This window comes from Typopeltis vanoorti, chromosome 1, assembly GCF_054136105.1.
Source record: "Typopeltis vanoorti isolate ZY-2024b chromosome 1, IOZ_Tvanoo_1.0, whole genome shotgun sequence".
Taxonomy (NCBI): Eukaryota; Metazoa; Arthropoda; class Arachnida; order Uropygi; family Thelyphonidae; genus Typopeltis; species Typopeltis vanoorti.
Window position 1 is genome coordinate 10,748,053 of NC_143549.1, and position 15,007 is coordinate 10,763,059.

A 15,007-nucleotide genomic window follows, 5' to 3' on the forward strand; every position below is an offset into this window, starting at 1 on the left:
ATTGACATCTATTTTTGTTTGCCCAGATTCTCAGTCTATTCGACTCATTTTGTAATTGCTGAATATCAGTAGCATCCCTGATTTCCCTCCCTATCCTCGCATCATCAGCAAACAATTGCAAATCTGATGATAGACCCTGCTTGATGTCATTAATTTACAGATTGAACAATAATGGCCCAAGGAATGAACCGTGAGGTACACCACTGGTTACCTTAAATCTGACAGATTCACACCCACTCTATACCAATTTTTGATATCTGTCTGTCAACCATCCCCTGATCAGTCAATAGATTATGTTCCAATCCCATATTCTCCAGTTTACACAACAGCCTATAGTGTGGTATCCCATCAAATGCCTTAGAAAAATCCAACATTATCATAATGTATCCATTCCCTTTATCCAACTCGGCCGTAACATTGTTATAAAATATGAGCAAATTGCTAAAACATGACCTTCATTTAGTAAACTCATGCTGTTCCCTGCAGAGTATATAATGATTATCTACCCATTTCTGTATGCGAGTTCTTACTAACTTCTCTAATATCTTCACTACCACACCAGAAATACTAATAGGTCAGGTTTGACACTTATTATAGGTTTGAACGGATGAAAATTTTCACTACCTGACTAGTATGGGAAGAACTAGTGGTCATCTGGAGAAATTAAAAAAGAGTTTAGTTAGCAAGTTGGCGAGAGCCAGATATGTGTATTTTTCTTGGAGAGCGGATGATGAGTAGAATGGATTGCCAGAGTCAGTTGTGAGTGCATCGATCATGAATGAATTTAAATCAAAGAATGAGAGATATTGTGCAAATATTTGTTCAGTATTTGGGTTCAACATTGTTTGTTCTTGAAACTAAATGAGTCCACGTACTCCATGGACATTCCCATAATAATAATAATAATAATAATAATAATAAGAAGAAGAAGAAGAAGAAGAAGAAGAAGAAGAAGAAGAAGAAGAAGAAGAAGATAAAATTTCGCTTCGTCCTTTTCTTAACCACCCACAAGCTAATCTTCCATGGATGTCCCGTTATCCTCTCTCCCACTTTATAAATTTCATCAACCGATATCTTATAACGCTGTTTCATGTCATCCTTGTTTCTTTTATCAACCCGTCTATCCTCGTAATTTCTACATTCCTTGATCCCGATATCAATTTTGTTATTGTTCTTTGAGTTACAAAGCTAGACCTCAATGTTCAGAACGCTTACTATACATCAACAAGCACAACAGACAATTTTTATTTACTTACATGTGTCGTATTTATATAATTATACAGATTTGGTCTGAAAAGATTTTAAGCCTATTTTAAGTACATTAGCAACTTGGGTGGGCTAATCGGTTAGATAAGCTTACTCAATAGATCAACCACGGTCCTTTTCCACACTACTTCATTCCTCTGAAATATTGGTCTTGCACTGGACAAAAAAATTTATTTATACCCAATATGATAAAAAAACATGAGAGAAAACTTATTGGAATTGAACTTCTAATGATAAATAAAATAGAGAAATATTTAATAAAATTGCATTTGTTATCAAATTTATTATTTCGACTAATTCAACATTCCGTCTTCATTTATATGAAACCGAAGGAGTTTGAACAGATCCTTCTGTCAATTTTAATGTACTGTTTTATTTCATGTTCTGTACAAGACAAAATTAAATAATGGATCCATCTGAAGTCAAATCTCGCTTGCTAAAAAGAAAATATAAAGAGCGAACATTATCTTATGAAATATAAAATGTTCAGGAAGATTAATATTACAAGACTGCACCTCGCAAATGATGTAATAACTAATTTGTATAAATCGTTTTCTATGTTGATTCCTGTTAGCGTTTTGCGCTTCCGGCGATGAGGAAATCATAGAGACTCCTGTTTCCTGTCCCATTAGTGCTTTTCCACCCACCACTTGCTTAGCACTTCCTATTGGTTATCACAAAAGCATTAAGACTTAGGGCTGTACTTCTTTGAAGAGTTCAGAGTAAGACGGAGGTCCAGCATCTAGTGTGGAAACCATAAGAGTATCCTGTTGCTACTGCGATCTCTGGCGATTCAGACACTTGAGTCCACCACGATGGGTGCGTGGTGTAAACGTCTCTTTCTCGTGCTCGTGCTAACTCTAATTCTCTTAGAGTGTGCACAACCCCAGAAAACTAAGGGAGCTACAAAAGGAGGAAGTAGCCACACGTAAGTAGACTCAGCGTCTTGTCTTTTGAGCTCTGTTATGATGTAAAATTGTCACAATTTATGAAAGTATATTAATTCTAAATGACCCTTAATCAGATTAAAAAAAACACACTTCCACCATGTTCTTACACGATACTATATACCATGCGTTTTGATGCTGGTTTATCAAGCGCATCTTCGTTATTTATTTCATCACATCTTTTCTCAAGAAATTACCCACGAAAGATTTAAGATATGATTTTCTAAAACTAGTTTCTCAGTCAGCCTGGAATGCATTATAATTTTGTAAAAGATCTCTCACAAAACGGCTTACGGATACCTGCTTGGTTGAAGATAAGTTTAATACATATTTACGGGATAAAATGTGACCTGTATACTTTGTGATTCGTACCTATTTCTCTAGGAATCTTCCTTTTTTAATTCTAGATCCATTTATCTTTAAAATTTCTTTCAACAAACACATCGATAACGATTTCTAGGATTCCATTTGGCGTTGTTATAAAATTTGATGATGCAAGAAGGTGTTGTTCACAATTTCTTGAAATTTCTGATAATTCTCAAATGCACTTTGGATCTCTGACACGCATTATTTTATAAGAATAAAAATTATATATATGTGGAATTCATCACGACATATTTAGATATGGCGATGCATCAATATTTGCAATCAGTGAAACTGACAGCATTAGGAAAGACTGACAGATCACATCGAAGATGTAGAATTCCCTGATTTTAACTAAACTTGCAGCGTTAATAATTTAAACACTTTACATAGCATGAAACATAATCTGTATAACACTTGTAACACATATAATAAATGTTACATCTCTTATGCATCATGTCAAAGATGTCACATGTAATATAGTGATGTTACATATCAGACAAAGTCACACACAGCAGTTAAAACATTCGAGTATACGAGATGTTCCCTCAAATCCCACTGTGGAATGGCTATCTGTGAAGAACTTTAGTCGGTAAGAACCTCTCTCTCATCCAGATAAAAGTCACCACCATCAGTATCCAGATTATTGGAAATAAACAATTTTTGCTGTATTTCAAAATATATCTAAAGATTAATGAGACTCACCTAATCTGCATAGCATGAATAAGTAAAAAACAAACCCAGACAATATGGAGAAAACGCATTGAAATCTTTACATTAATTAAATAGTTTGTAAACCTGTTCAGAAGTTTTGCATGAAGACCATCCATTGCATTTAATAGATAAAAAAAATATAAATAAATAAACATCTTAAAGTCTGACCACCGATTCTGCTACAGCAATAGAAAAATTGGATTGTTTAATCAACTGCAGTTGTTTGGCTGCTAAGCAAAATATGTGGAGTGGTTTTTCTCGAAGAGCAAAAACACGCTCAGGAAGATTAATATATTATATTATAATTAAACAAAGAAAAACTAAATATATAAATAAAGAGCGATAATAAGTCACAGGAACATGGCAAAGTTTTCATTTGTTTTCAATAACAAAAACAATATCTTCTCATTCATTTGTCAAAAGAAAGGTAACCAACAGACATTTGGACAAATATCTGCACACAAAATTACAAACGTTGTTTAAAGTAGCTTTTAACATTCAACAATTCTGGTTTAAAAGAATACCCAGTTTGGTGTTCAAACTAACAACAGACAGAAAGAGAGAGAGAGAGAGAGAGAGAGAGAGAGAGAGTCTTTGCGGAAAATGAAATGATTCCATCACCAATTAAAGCAATCAAAAATTAGAAATTTAAAGAAAGAAATTCAGTCAGCAGTTAAAGTGCTTCTAACATCGACACATTAATTCTAAACATACTAAAGCAGATGCTGATGAACAAAATATCAGAACTCTTCTCGATTTATTGCTGAGGTGGAAGAGAGAAAGCGGAAGTAAATTCGTGGAGTCTGAATTTGATCTACATCCCTACCAAAGTGCGCTTTTGGAAGAATATCGAAGACTTCAGTATCGTAGGAACGGTTCTAGTGACACTAGTCAACTGTGACCACTTTCTGGAATCTCCTTACAAGAGACACGATATATGAAAAGATCGAACCGTTGTGGGCATGGCAAGGAAAAGACAATCCCACCGCTAGACAACCCCTAGGAATCACCGGTCTCCTAACAAAAACAAAACAAACTTCATTTTCATTTTCTTATCATAACGCTGCCTTTCTTCTTCAAAACCCAAACTTAATCACTCCTAAGAAGATTTTTTAATTTATCTTTTATGTTTATTTTTTATTTGTCTTACTAATATAATTCCTTAAGTTAATTTACATATAACAAAAATACTTTTCATTCATTAACTTTTTCTAAAGCCCGTTGTTCAAATTATATCCAATGATGTTACTCTTTCACCAAAAATCTGCAATGCTTGCGTTTATTCACACAAAGCTTTATTTTGATCACTCGTTCTATTCATGCAACATACATTAACAACGTTCTCGTAATCTAACCTACTTAAAATAAAATATTACCTTATCTCTAAGTTTGGAGTATGGAGTCGGCATAGAATACAAAATCTGCATGGAATACGCAAACTTAATCACAATTATTAAACTTTTCTTGCACATCGGATTTTTTCACTAAAACGTTATCCAAAATAGATTTTGTTATTCCGGATTGTAGATTTAGGAAGACTTAACTTTTAACTTCTTCCAAAGTTATCAATTTTTTAGATAACTAATCATCTGTATCTTCTAGTAATATTTTTCAATTTGAATGTAATCAACACAATCCTCCGTTACTTTCTTCAACCTTTAAAGTTTGCCTTGACCACACTGCAATATTTCAGAATTATTTATATGACACTGGGAAATGTTTCCTGCACTCAAACTTCAGCCGTTTCTTGTATCCAATTAAAGAAAGGAAACGTTTTGGCGATCATCTGAGAGTATATGACTCAAAGAAGTTGGATATTTACCCAATCGCTTTAAATACATTCGTCGATTTTTTTTTTTTTTTTTTTTTTGGCATTTGGTACACTTCGTTGAAATTTATCAAAATTCACTATAAATAAAACAGATTCTTAGCGCTGCAATGCACCCCGTTTTCAATGTTTATTGCTATCATCTACCCCTTACGAATTTCGCGGTACTAATGACCTATGGGTTTATAAACTTTCATGAATGGAATCAGCATAAATAAATGTTCCTCACGGTAAAAGATAAAACATTAAGTTTTATCTACAACCCAATTATAGTAATATTCGGATGTTCTGTAGATATTTTGATATGCTTTGCGTTTTTAAAAATATGTTTAGAAGAATTTTAAGAATGTCAAAAATACGTCAGAGATATTATTATTATTATTATTATTATTATTATTATTATTATTATTATTATTATTATTATTATTACTACTACTACTACTACTACTATTAGGATATGAAATAAGCAAAGGCCACTTCCTTGTTAAAATAAAATTAAGTTTACCACCTAAATGGCTACAAATAACAAGAACAGAAAGAAAATTTGAAACATTTGTTTATAAAACTAGACTATTGAATGACACAAATGTATAATGGCTATATGAACAATGAATTAACCAATATCTATATAAAATAAAACAAAATGAAGAAATTAAAATAGAATGGCTTAATATAAAAGCGATACTAAATGCAGCTGTAAATGAAAGCTTCGGAAGAAACCAAAAATTCAATAAAAGGAAAAAAAACGGAAGATCTGGGATGATACAATCAAAGAAATAATCAAAAAGAAAAAAGAAGCCTATCACAAAGGTTTAAGCAGTAAAATATTGAAGTTGAAATAGAATTTAAAAGAATAAGAGCCATAGCTAAAAGAGAAGTCAGAAAAACACATAGAGAATCATGGAACAAATTTGTTTCTAATTTAGAACATGGTTTATATAAAATAAGACCCAATGTATATAAGATTTTGAAACACTTAAATGCAGATTCCAAAGAAAACATAAAATTAAACACCGAATTGAAATTACAAGAATTTCTAAATTACTACACATAATTGTGAACAGACGAATATTTTAAAAAAGACAACTGGCAGCCAATTAATGAAAATGAAAAGGAAATAACTAAAGAAGAATTAGAAATCAGCCTGAAAGAAACAAGAAACGGAAAAAAACCTGGAGAAGATAAGCTAGGTTCAGAACTATATAAATACGCAGGAACAAGATTCAAAGAAAGACTCTTATTATTTTTAAATAAAATTTATTCAACTGGTCTCCCTCCAATAGAATGGAAAAAAGCAATCGTGATTCCTATCTTTAAAAAAGGTAATAGAGATGACCCTAAAAACTAAATTCCTGTTACAAAATATACAGTAGAATCTTAAATAGCAAGCTAATGAAATATTCCGAAAACTTTATTTTAGAAGTACAGAATGGATTTAGAAAAGGACAATCATGTATAGACCCAGCCTTCTGCCTAAAATTAATAATAGAGAAAACAAGAGAATACAATTTAGAAACACATATTGCTTTTATTGACTTTGAAAAAGCATTTGACGGAGTTAAAAGAAACATATTATTTAACATATTTAAAGAAAGACAAATACCAAATAATATCCTAAAAGCTATCACAAGTATATATGAAAATAATCAAATACAAATAAGATTAAATCACGAGCTATTATATACGAGAGAGATAAACGAAGGGGTCCGACAGGGATGTCCCCTCTCAGCAACTCTTTTTAATAACTACTTACATGAAATAATAATAAAATGGAATAAAAATTTACATCAAGGAATTAAACTTTCTCCTACAGTAAACTTGAACACTCTTCTCTTTGCCGACGACCAAATAATAATTACAAATTCTGAAGATAACTTACAGAAAGTTATTTTAGATCTAAATGAGATATCCAAAGATTATGGCATGATAATATCGACAGAAAAATCAAAAACTATGGCCTTTAAAGGACAAGATCCAGCAAGAAGTAAAATAGTAATAGATAACAAGATCTTGGAATAGGTGTCCGCACGGTTAGCCTAGTGGCGTTGCGCTTCGCAACCATATGCCTGGGGAAGGAGTGTCCTGGGTTCGATTCCCGTGGCCGACTTGAGGAGCTTAAGGATCTTCCTCAGCCATAGCCAAGTTAGACGGTTTTGGGCGTGGACAGCAGGGTTTCTTCCCCCAGTTTATCTGGGGTTTTTCATCGGGCAAGCAGTCAAACCGGACCCGTGAACACACACGGATTTACAGTGTCATAAATACTTAACCCTCTATGAGGGGGGTCTCAACTCGCCCCAATAGGGACGGGAGGGGAAAGGGATGAAACTCTATATGAATAAATAAATAAAGAACAGGTGAATTCATTTAACTACCTAGGATGTATGATCACATATAAAAATGAAAAAGATATAAAAATTTAAAAATAACAAGTGTAATTAACTTTATATTTAAACCAAAACCTAGTTCAAAAACAAACCAGACTAAAAGTATTCCATACATTAGCCCTACCAGTGTTATTGTATGGAAGCGAAATCTGGACAATAAAACAAAAAGACAAACAAAGATTAATAACAGCAGAAATGAAGTTTATGAGAAAAACTGCAAAGTATACCCTATTTGATCACAAAAGAAACGAAGAAATTATGAAAGAATTAAACCAAGAACCAGCAATAGAAAAAATTAAAAAATATAAACATAAATGGATGGAACACGTTCAAAGAATGAAAACAGAAAGATTACCAAAACAAGCCTTAAAGTACACGCCATTAGGAAAAAGAAAACCAGGGCATCCTCTTAAACGATTCAACGATGACCTCGAAGGCCTGAACAGGCCATGCTAGGCCTAAATCCTTGATACTCATGATGATGATGATGATGATTACCCAAGACCTCATTGAGTCAAAGGCTCATCTGGGCGGTCCATAAAATCGAATATTCAGATAGTAATAGTTCTGAAATCTACTGGAATCTTCAGATGAATACATAACACAGTCTGTGTGTGTGTGTGTGTGTGTGTGTGTGTGTGTGTGTGTGTGTGTGTGTGTGTGTGTGTGTGTGTGTGTGTGTGTGTGTTAATTTTTTTATTTGATTTTTTTATGGCGCATAGACATCAAGGGTCATACTGCGCCAGGACACCAATCACAGCAGTACCTATGGTAACTGGTTAGTAGGATAATCACAAACATCCATGCCACTGGCAGGATTCGAACCCGCAGCCTCTTGGCTGGAAAGCAGATACGCTGATCACTCGGCGAACCAGGCCTGGCTTAGCATATCTGAGGAAGATACTAATCCTCGAAGCTTAGCACAAGGATGACAACGGACAAGTCACACGAACAAACAGGAAAAAGAAATGCAGAGCATCGCTCAGAAAAATCACTATAATTATGGATTTTATCAAAAACTCCATTTTACCAAAATATTGTATTTAATATTTTGTACCAAACAGTAAATGTGATAATAATGTTGTAACTGTGCATGGGCGAATACTCTGTAAGATAATAATATAATAAATTTAATATCGAACTTAGAAAAGTGGCACCTTCAAGGAGTCCACTTAATTCACATTTCGCATGCAGCGGCATTGTCCACAAGCTGCACGCTACACTACACTTCTACCACTCATCAGTATACACAACGCCATCTACCGCCGCCAACAGTCCTTTTGTCTGTAAACTTCATGCATTCTCTTGGTCAATTGCATTTTTTTTTCATTAATATACATGTTATTTTTATATTATTAACATTTATAAATTTATATTGAAATATTCAGTCAACATAAACATCATGGGAACAAATCAGCATATCCTTTCTTGAATTACAGCACTGAAAAACTGCATACGTATTCCTATTATGACGATTAGATTATGTTAATTTTAATTTTATAATATTTTGATATTTGTGATTTATTATTTAATTAAGATGGCACTTTAAAAATAATAATCGACGATATCGTAATATACTGAATGACTCAAAATGACTCAAAAGGACTCAAAAAGTATAAAATTTTTAAGAACAAAAAATCATTTTGTGCTCACGTTATTTTGACTCACCCTGTATATATTCCAGGAAACTAATAATAATAGAATAATAATAATAATAATAATAATATTAATTTCGTTGTGTGGGATTTCCCCAATTTTCCTCATCCGCCCCTTAAGACTGGCTGAGCCCTCGAATGAGGGATTTTAAGTACGTGTTTTTGACTGTGTGTTTTCACGGGTCGGCTTGCCTGTTCTAAGGAAGAAACAACTCGAGTTTCAGGGGTGGAAAAATCCTGCTCTCTCTCTCTCTCTCTCTCTCTCTCTCTCTCTCGCTCTCTCTTTTATTGGGTATAAAAGCTTTCATTCTGTTCATTTTATTCAAGGAATTCTGTGTTTCCTACCACAATAATTTCCGCATTTATTCTCTTAAAGATCTCATGGAGAAGGATCGTCGTGAAGCCAATACTAAATACATCCTTAAACAAACAGTTCGTCGACTGACTGACTGACTCTCACTTTATCTTGACATTCTGCATCGCATTGTACAAGCTCAATGATTTTCCTACGGCACAAAAAGTAAATTGTTGATTGCAGTGATAGGTGGAAAAGCAAAATCGTAATCGCCCAATGGTAATTAATGCCAATCTCAATTGCACCATCGTGTAAGCTTCATACAATGCCATTCTCAAAAATATATGATTAGACTCCCTCACGTACGCCTCGAAAATTTTAGAAATGTACTTCGCATTAGAAAATGAGAAGTAGACATTTTGATAAATGCATTTCTTAATATTAAGAAAATTAGCATAATTTTATCAGATATATATTATCTGATAACTGTTACACAAACAGTTAAAAACGGTTAATTGTTGTGTTGCATACCGAATAAAATCATATTTGTATCATAACTGTATACATAATAGTTTGCTAGTTCTACTCGGACACGAGGTTCTTCATTGCTATTTCTGTTTTGTTTCCGGTGATTTATGTATTTTCATTTTGGTGATTCTGCTGCTCAATCGCAAAGAACGATATCGAAGTAGACTTGGAGGAGAGCGTTGTAATGTTGTAATAATTTAAAACGGAGTAATTGAGTAAAACTGAGGATTCGAAATATAAATATTTTGAATCCTCAGTTAACTTCCAAAAGGTTCAGAAACCCATTAGGTATTTTTAAACTCCTTTCCCTTTCAAGGGAAATCAGGAACCTTGTAATTACACATTACAAGGTATTCTGGAGGAAAGCGACTTCCGTTAATGTACAAACTGACGATGTATTCCTTCAGAAACCTTCTTCTTCTTTTTACATATTAGGCCTAATGGCCTGTTACGATTCGAAACCAGAAATCCCACGGAATAGGTCAGTAAATCATAATTTCCGGAGTGTCCTATGTCTTCAGATGCGTGTGTTCACAGGGCAGGTTTGCCTGTTCTGGGAGACGAAAAACTCGAGTTTAATAGTTTAAAAAAATCCTACTTCCGTATGAGAATCGAACCCACGGTCTTTCCGACCAAAGGTCTTCGTCTATACCGACTGAGCAACAAGGGCTCTCCCTTCAGAAATGTTACGTAAGAAAAAAAAAACCTTACTGATTTTTTAACTGTAACCGAATTTCTTAAAATAAAAAAAAAGAAAAAGAAATCACTCCGTAAATGTCTTGAAAAAAGCCTTAGTAGTCAGATTAATTGCAAATACGAAGCCATCCACAACGATATTTGCTTTAACATGTTTTATATCCATTTCGTATTCAAGAATTTTTTTCTATTGTTACGTCATCATCATCCATTGTAATATTCTGCTATATACCACTATGGTGTATACACCCTTAAGGTTAAATGGCATAAAAAATCGAGAGGATTTAAAATTCTGTTTTCAGTTGCATTTTATTTATTTTATTTTTTTTTTAATTTTTTACGAACCCAAATACTCCTTTTAGTGGCTAGTAACGATCCTAATGTGATTTCTGGATGGTCCATTTCTCTAAAAATTGAACGCTATCTTTCACGCCTCTTGTTGGTTAGCCACGAATAGTTGACAAGTAACAAATAGGTGACGCTATCAACCAACGGGTCAAATACATTATCAAGAAGAAAACTCTTTGAAGCATGACATGTCTGAGGCTACCATACCAATAGTCTCCCTTACTGAATTTTCTTACATGTAGTTCAGTACAGATTACAGTTAAATAATATAATTTGCATAATTCATATAAAAATAAATTCACATATCATTATTAACAATAATCATGATATTAATTTATAGTTAGTAAATATTGTATATGCCGGGGTATAAGACCACTCTCAAATACTACAGAAAACCCTTCGAAATTATACGGCGAGTATAAAAAGATGAACATTTAGGTAGTTACAATACATCGTTACATAAGAAAATAGGCAGTGTTTATAAACAAATCAGATTAATTTTTTGTTACATAAATTATTTAAAATGTTACAATAGATGTAAGTCTTAAAAAACAAATAATAATAATTATTAACCTCAATTTTCATGTTAATTTTCTTCATCCTCTGTTGAAAATAGTTCATTGTTTAAATGATCGTCATGTGGATCCCAGTTCGAATCCGGTGAATTGATTTCGTTTTCATCGTCATCAGTGTCCCACAACAGATCATCTTCCTTACCATCTATAAGATTAGAGATACCACACTTTTTAAATGATTTTATTACAGTCTCTACTTTTACTTTATTTAAAGCTTTGATCACAAAATTGCGCAACATATCAAGTGGCGCATAGATCCACCGTTCGTAAATAATTTTTCACCAGGTGTATTCCACTCTTCACGCATGTGATCTTTAAATGGTTTGTTCGAGCAGACGTCTAGTGATTGCAATATAGAAGTTAAACCACCCGGTATAACAGCAGCAATTTTTGTGTTATTTTTTTCTAGAAGACTTTTAGTATTCGCAATTAAATATCATTTTAAATATTAAAATGGACTGTTGCCTGAGAACACACTAAAATTTGGAACCGCGCGCTGTAGTACGATGTAGAAGTATGTGTGGTTTCTACATCAGAGAAACAGACACAGAGGAACTGATAAAAAGTTCAGATTATCGATAATCTTTACATGTTTTGATGCTCAAAACTTATCTGAACACTAGAAGAGTTAATGCCTCGTTTTAATCGAAATGTGTTGTTCATTTCTATTAAATTTTCGATTTCGAAAATATATTCATAAGAAATAAATTTATGTAGCGCCTTTGGGGCAGAAGAAAAGCAAGAATTTTCCTGTATTCGAATTTCGATATTTATCATTAGAAGTGTATTTAAACAGATTCATTCAATGACGACAAGGATTTTAAATCCAGAACTGAAGGGGCATCCTCTGCAAAACAGAAAAACGGGCCGATAAAGAAGCAAAAGAGCAGACAGTTAAGTATGCTAATAGGAACAAGGGCATGATCAAAACATAAATTTAATTTACGTAAAATCAAGTTATCTGGATGATGTTATTTTCCTTAATTACGTTTTATTATAATATAATAATCACAAAAGAGATCATTTTATGGATGAAATATAGACATTGTAGTTTCTATGATTTATGTAGTGTATAGAAGTGTTATACGCTACATGATAGTCATGACAGTTAAAGAATGGTAATGTGGTGTCACTGATATCACTTCTGTAAATTCCTACTACCATTCTAACAGAAACCGACCTCGTAGAAACAAGTGAAAAAAAAAGGTATGAGCTTAGTTAATGCAACTATTAGAGAGGTTTACTATAAATTTTATTTATTTATTTAATTTATTTATTTTATATCTATAAATGTTAAAAAATGTTAAACCAATTATTGGACGCCAGTCTTCATCTAAATTATCCTTTCAATTTGAAATTCCTTACGGTCCCAAGCAATATAAAGAGGCTTGCAAATCCATATTAAGGTGGGAGGGAGATGAATACCGGTAGCAGAGTGAATACCCATGAGACGATGGTCGAAATATTTTAAAGCTGTTCACGAAGGGAGTTTTGTCATCACTGATAATCCTTCGAATTTAAAATTTAAAATTTCTTTCAAACAGAATCATTCAACACACGAGATCGAGAAAATAAAAAGAATTCCCAACAGCGCCTAACTTCGCTTGGATATTCAGTGATCTGCAGATAAATCCCAAATTCTTTTTATTGACGTTAGAAATAATCCTGCTGAGAAATTAATATCACTTAGATTTAAGCGTTTTGTCTCAAAATACGTTCCAGAAAATGACGACAATACCCAATTCAGTAATCCTATTTTAAAACAGCTAACCTTAAATATAATTTCAATTTTTAATTAAAATTCAATTTTTTGAATATTATCGATCCTCTAAAAGCGATTGATAAAATCTAATTTAAATGCAGTTATTACAACAACAATTTGCGTTTATTCAATTGTCGAAACGCAAACGGAAATAATGAAACCGGAACTTCATGAAAATCTCGATTCACAAACACAATTAAAAATGCATTCTTGTTGTGCGCATTGTTAAAATAATCCATCAACCTGGTGATTTCAACCAGCAACCCATTTGGCAATTAAATTAAGATTAGTTGATACACTCTACACATCACTAGAATGGGTCCTTTACAATCATTAACGAGAAATCACTCATTGGACATTGCAAATTTAAGAAAGAAGATTCAGTCAGCAGTTAATGTGATTCTGACATCAAAGCATGAAGAAGATACTGAAGCAGATGTCGACAAACAAAATATCAGAACTCTTCTCGATTTATTATTGAGGTGGAAGGAAGAAAGCGGAAGTGAATTCGTGGAGTCCGAATTTGAAACTATGATCTACACTCCTGCCAAAGTGTGCTTCTGGAAGAATATCGAAGACTCCAGCATCGTAGGAGATGTTCTAGTGGCTCTAGTCAACTGTGACCACTTACTGGGAATTTCCTTACAAGAGATAAGTTATCCTGAAAAGATCGAACCGTTGTGGGCATGGCAAGGGAAAGACGATCCCAGCGCTAGAGAACCTCAGGAATCACCGGTCTCCTATTTTCATCGCATTGCCAACAAAACCAAGCTCTTATTCGGTAGAGCTAATGAAAGATTTATTGACGTCATGAGTCATCGCATGCCTGCCTTATTCTTGTACAGCATTCTAAAATTTAAACCCGATTTACTGCTTCTGTTGCTCAGACGTGGAGCTACCTTCAACTTACAAACTTACAGAGTTCGCCCGTTTTGGCTCCTTGTGTTCTTTCTGGAAGACTTAATTCTTTACGAAGGCAACAATCCTGAAGAGGAGGATCGGAACCGCTTTCAGCACCAAATCACGTGTGCGCAATACATTCTTCGTGATACCAAGCAACTCTCTAAACGAAGTCTAGAATCCATCATCGAAAATAGAAGTCTTACTTGGCGCTGGAAAAGGGAAGTGACTGTCGACGATGTTCTCGATAAGACAGCCAGATGGACACCTTTGTTGAATCAACGATGCGTAAGTCCTTCAGAATTGGCTCATCTTTGTAGATGTGAGATCAGGCAAATTCTGTACAATGCATGGCAACTCCCAGAAGGCATTCAGAAATTGCCTCTACGCGAGGAACTGCAAAGATATCTGGATCTTCAAGAAAACTGAATAAGAATCCAGTTCCAGTCATACCAATAATTTACAATTTTTAATCCTATTCAAATTGTGTATTTTTCCGCGAATTTTCTTATTAAACTTTATATTTCTATGGTAGAATAAATTGTTTGGAAGCATTAGTTTGGAATGGTGTCAATCTCTGTTACTCATCGCGCATTTCTCAGATTCATCCACAGCTCAGGTTAAAGCGGATTCGATTCTGTAAACATTGGAATGGCAAAAAAATCAAACTTTGAGTGACGGGAAAGCGTCTCTGCTACAAATAGCTAGGTTGTGTATGATGTCTGTTACTTATTTCAATAAATTAA

General features: G+C 33.6%; 1 protein-coding gene across 4 annotated transcripts in view; it reads left to right on the top strand.

The window, feature by feature from the left end:
• Positions 1 to 1,987: 1,987 nt before the first annotated feature.
• Positions 1,988 to 15,007, top strand: part of LOC150109786 (uncharacterized) — a 1,408,745-nt gene continuing 1,395,725 nt past the window's right edge. For all 4 annotated transcript variants that reach the window (XM_090396626.1, XM_090396635.1, XM_090396653.1 and 1 more), the window contains exon 1: positions 1,988 to 2,194. In XM_090396626.1, the coding sequence (XP_090252752.1) occupies positions 2,082 to 2,194 (113 nt within the window). In that variant the 5' untranslated portion in view covers positions 1,988 to 2,081. The remainder of the gene's footprint in view (positions 2,195 to 15,007) is intronic.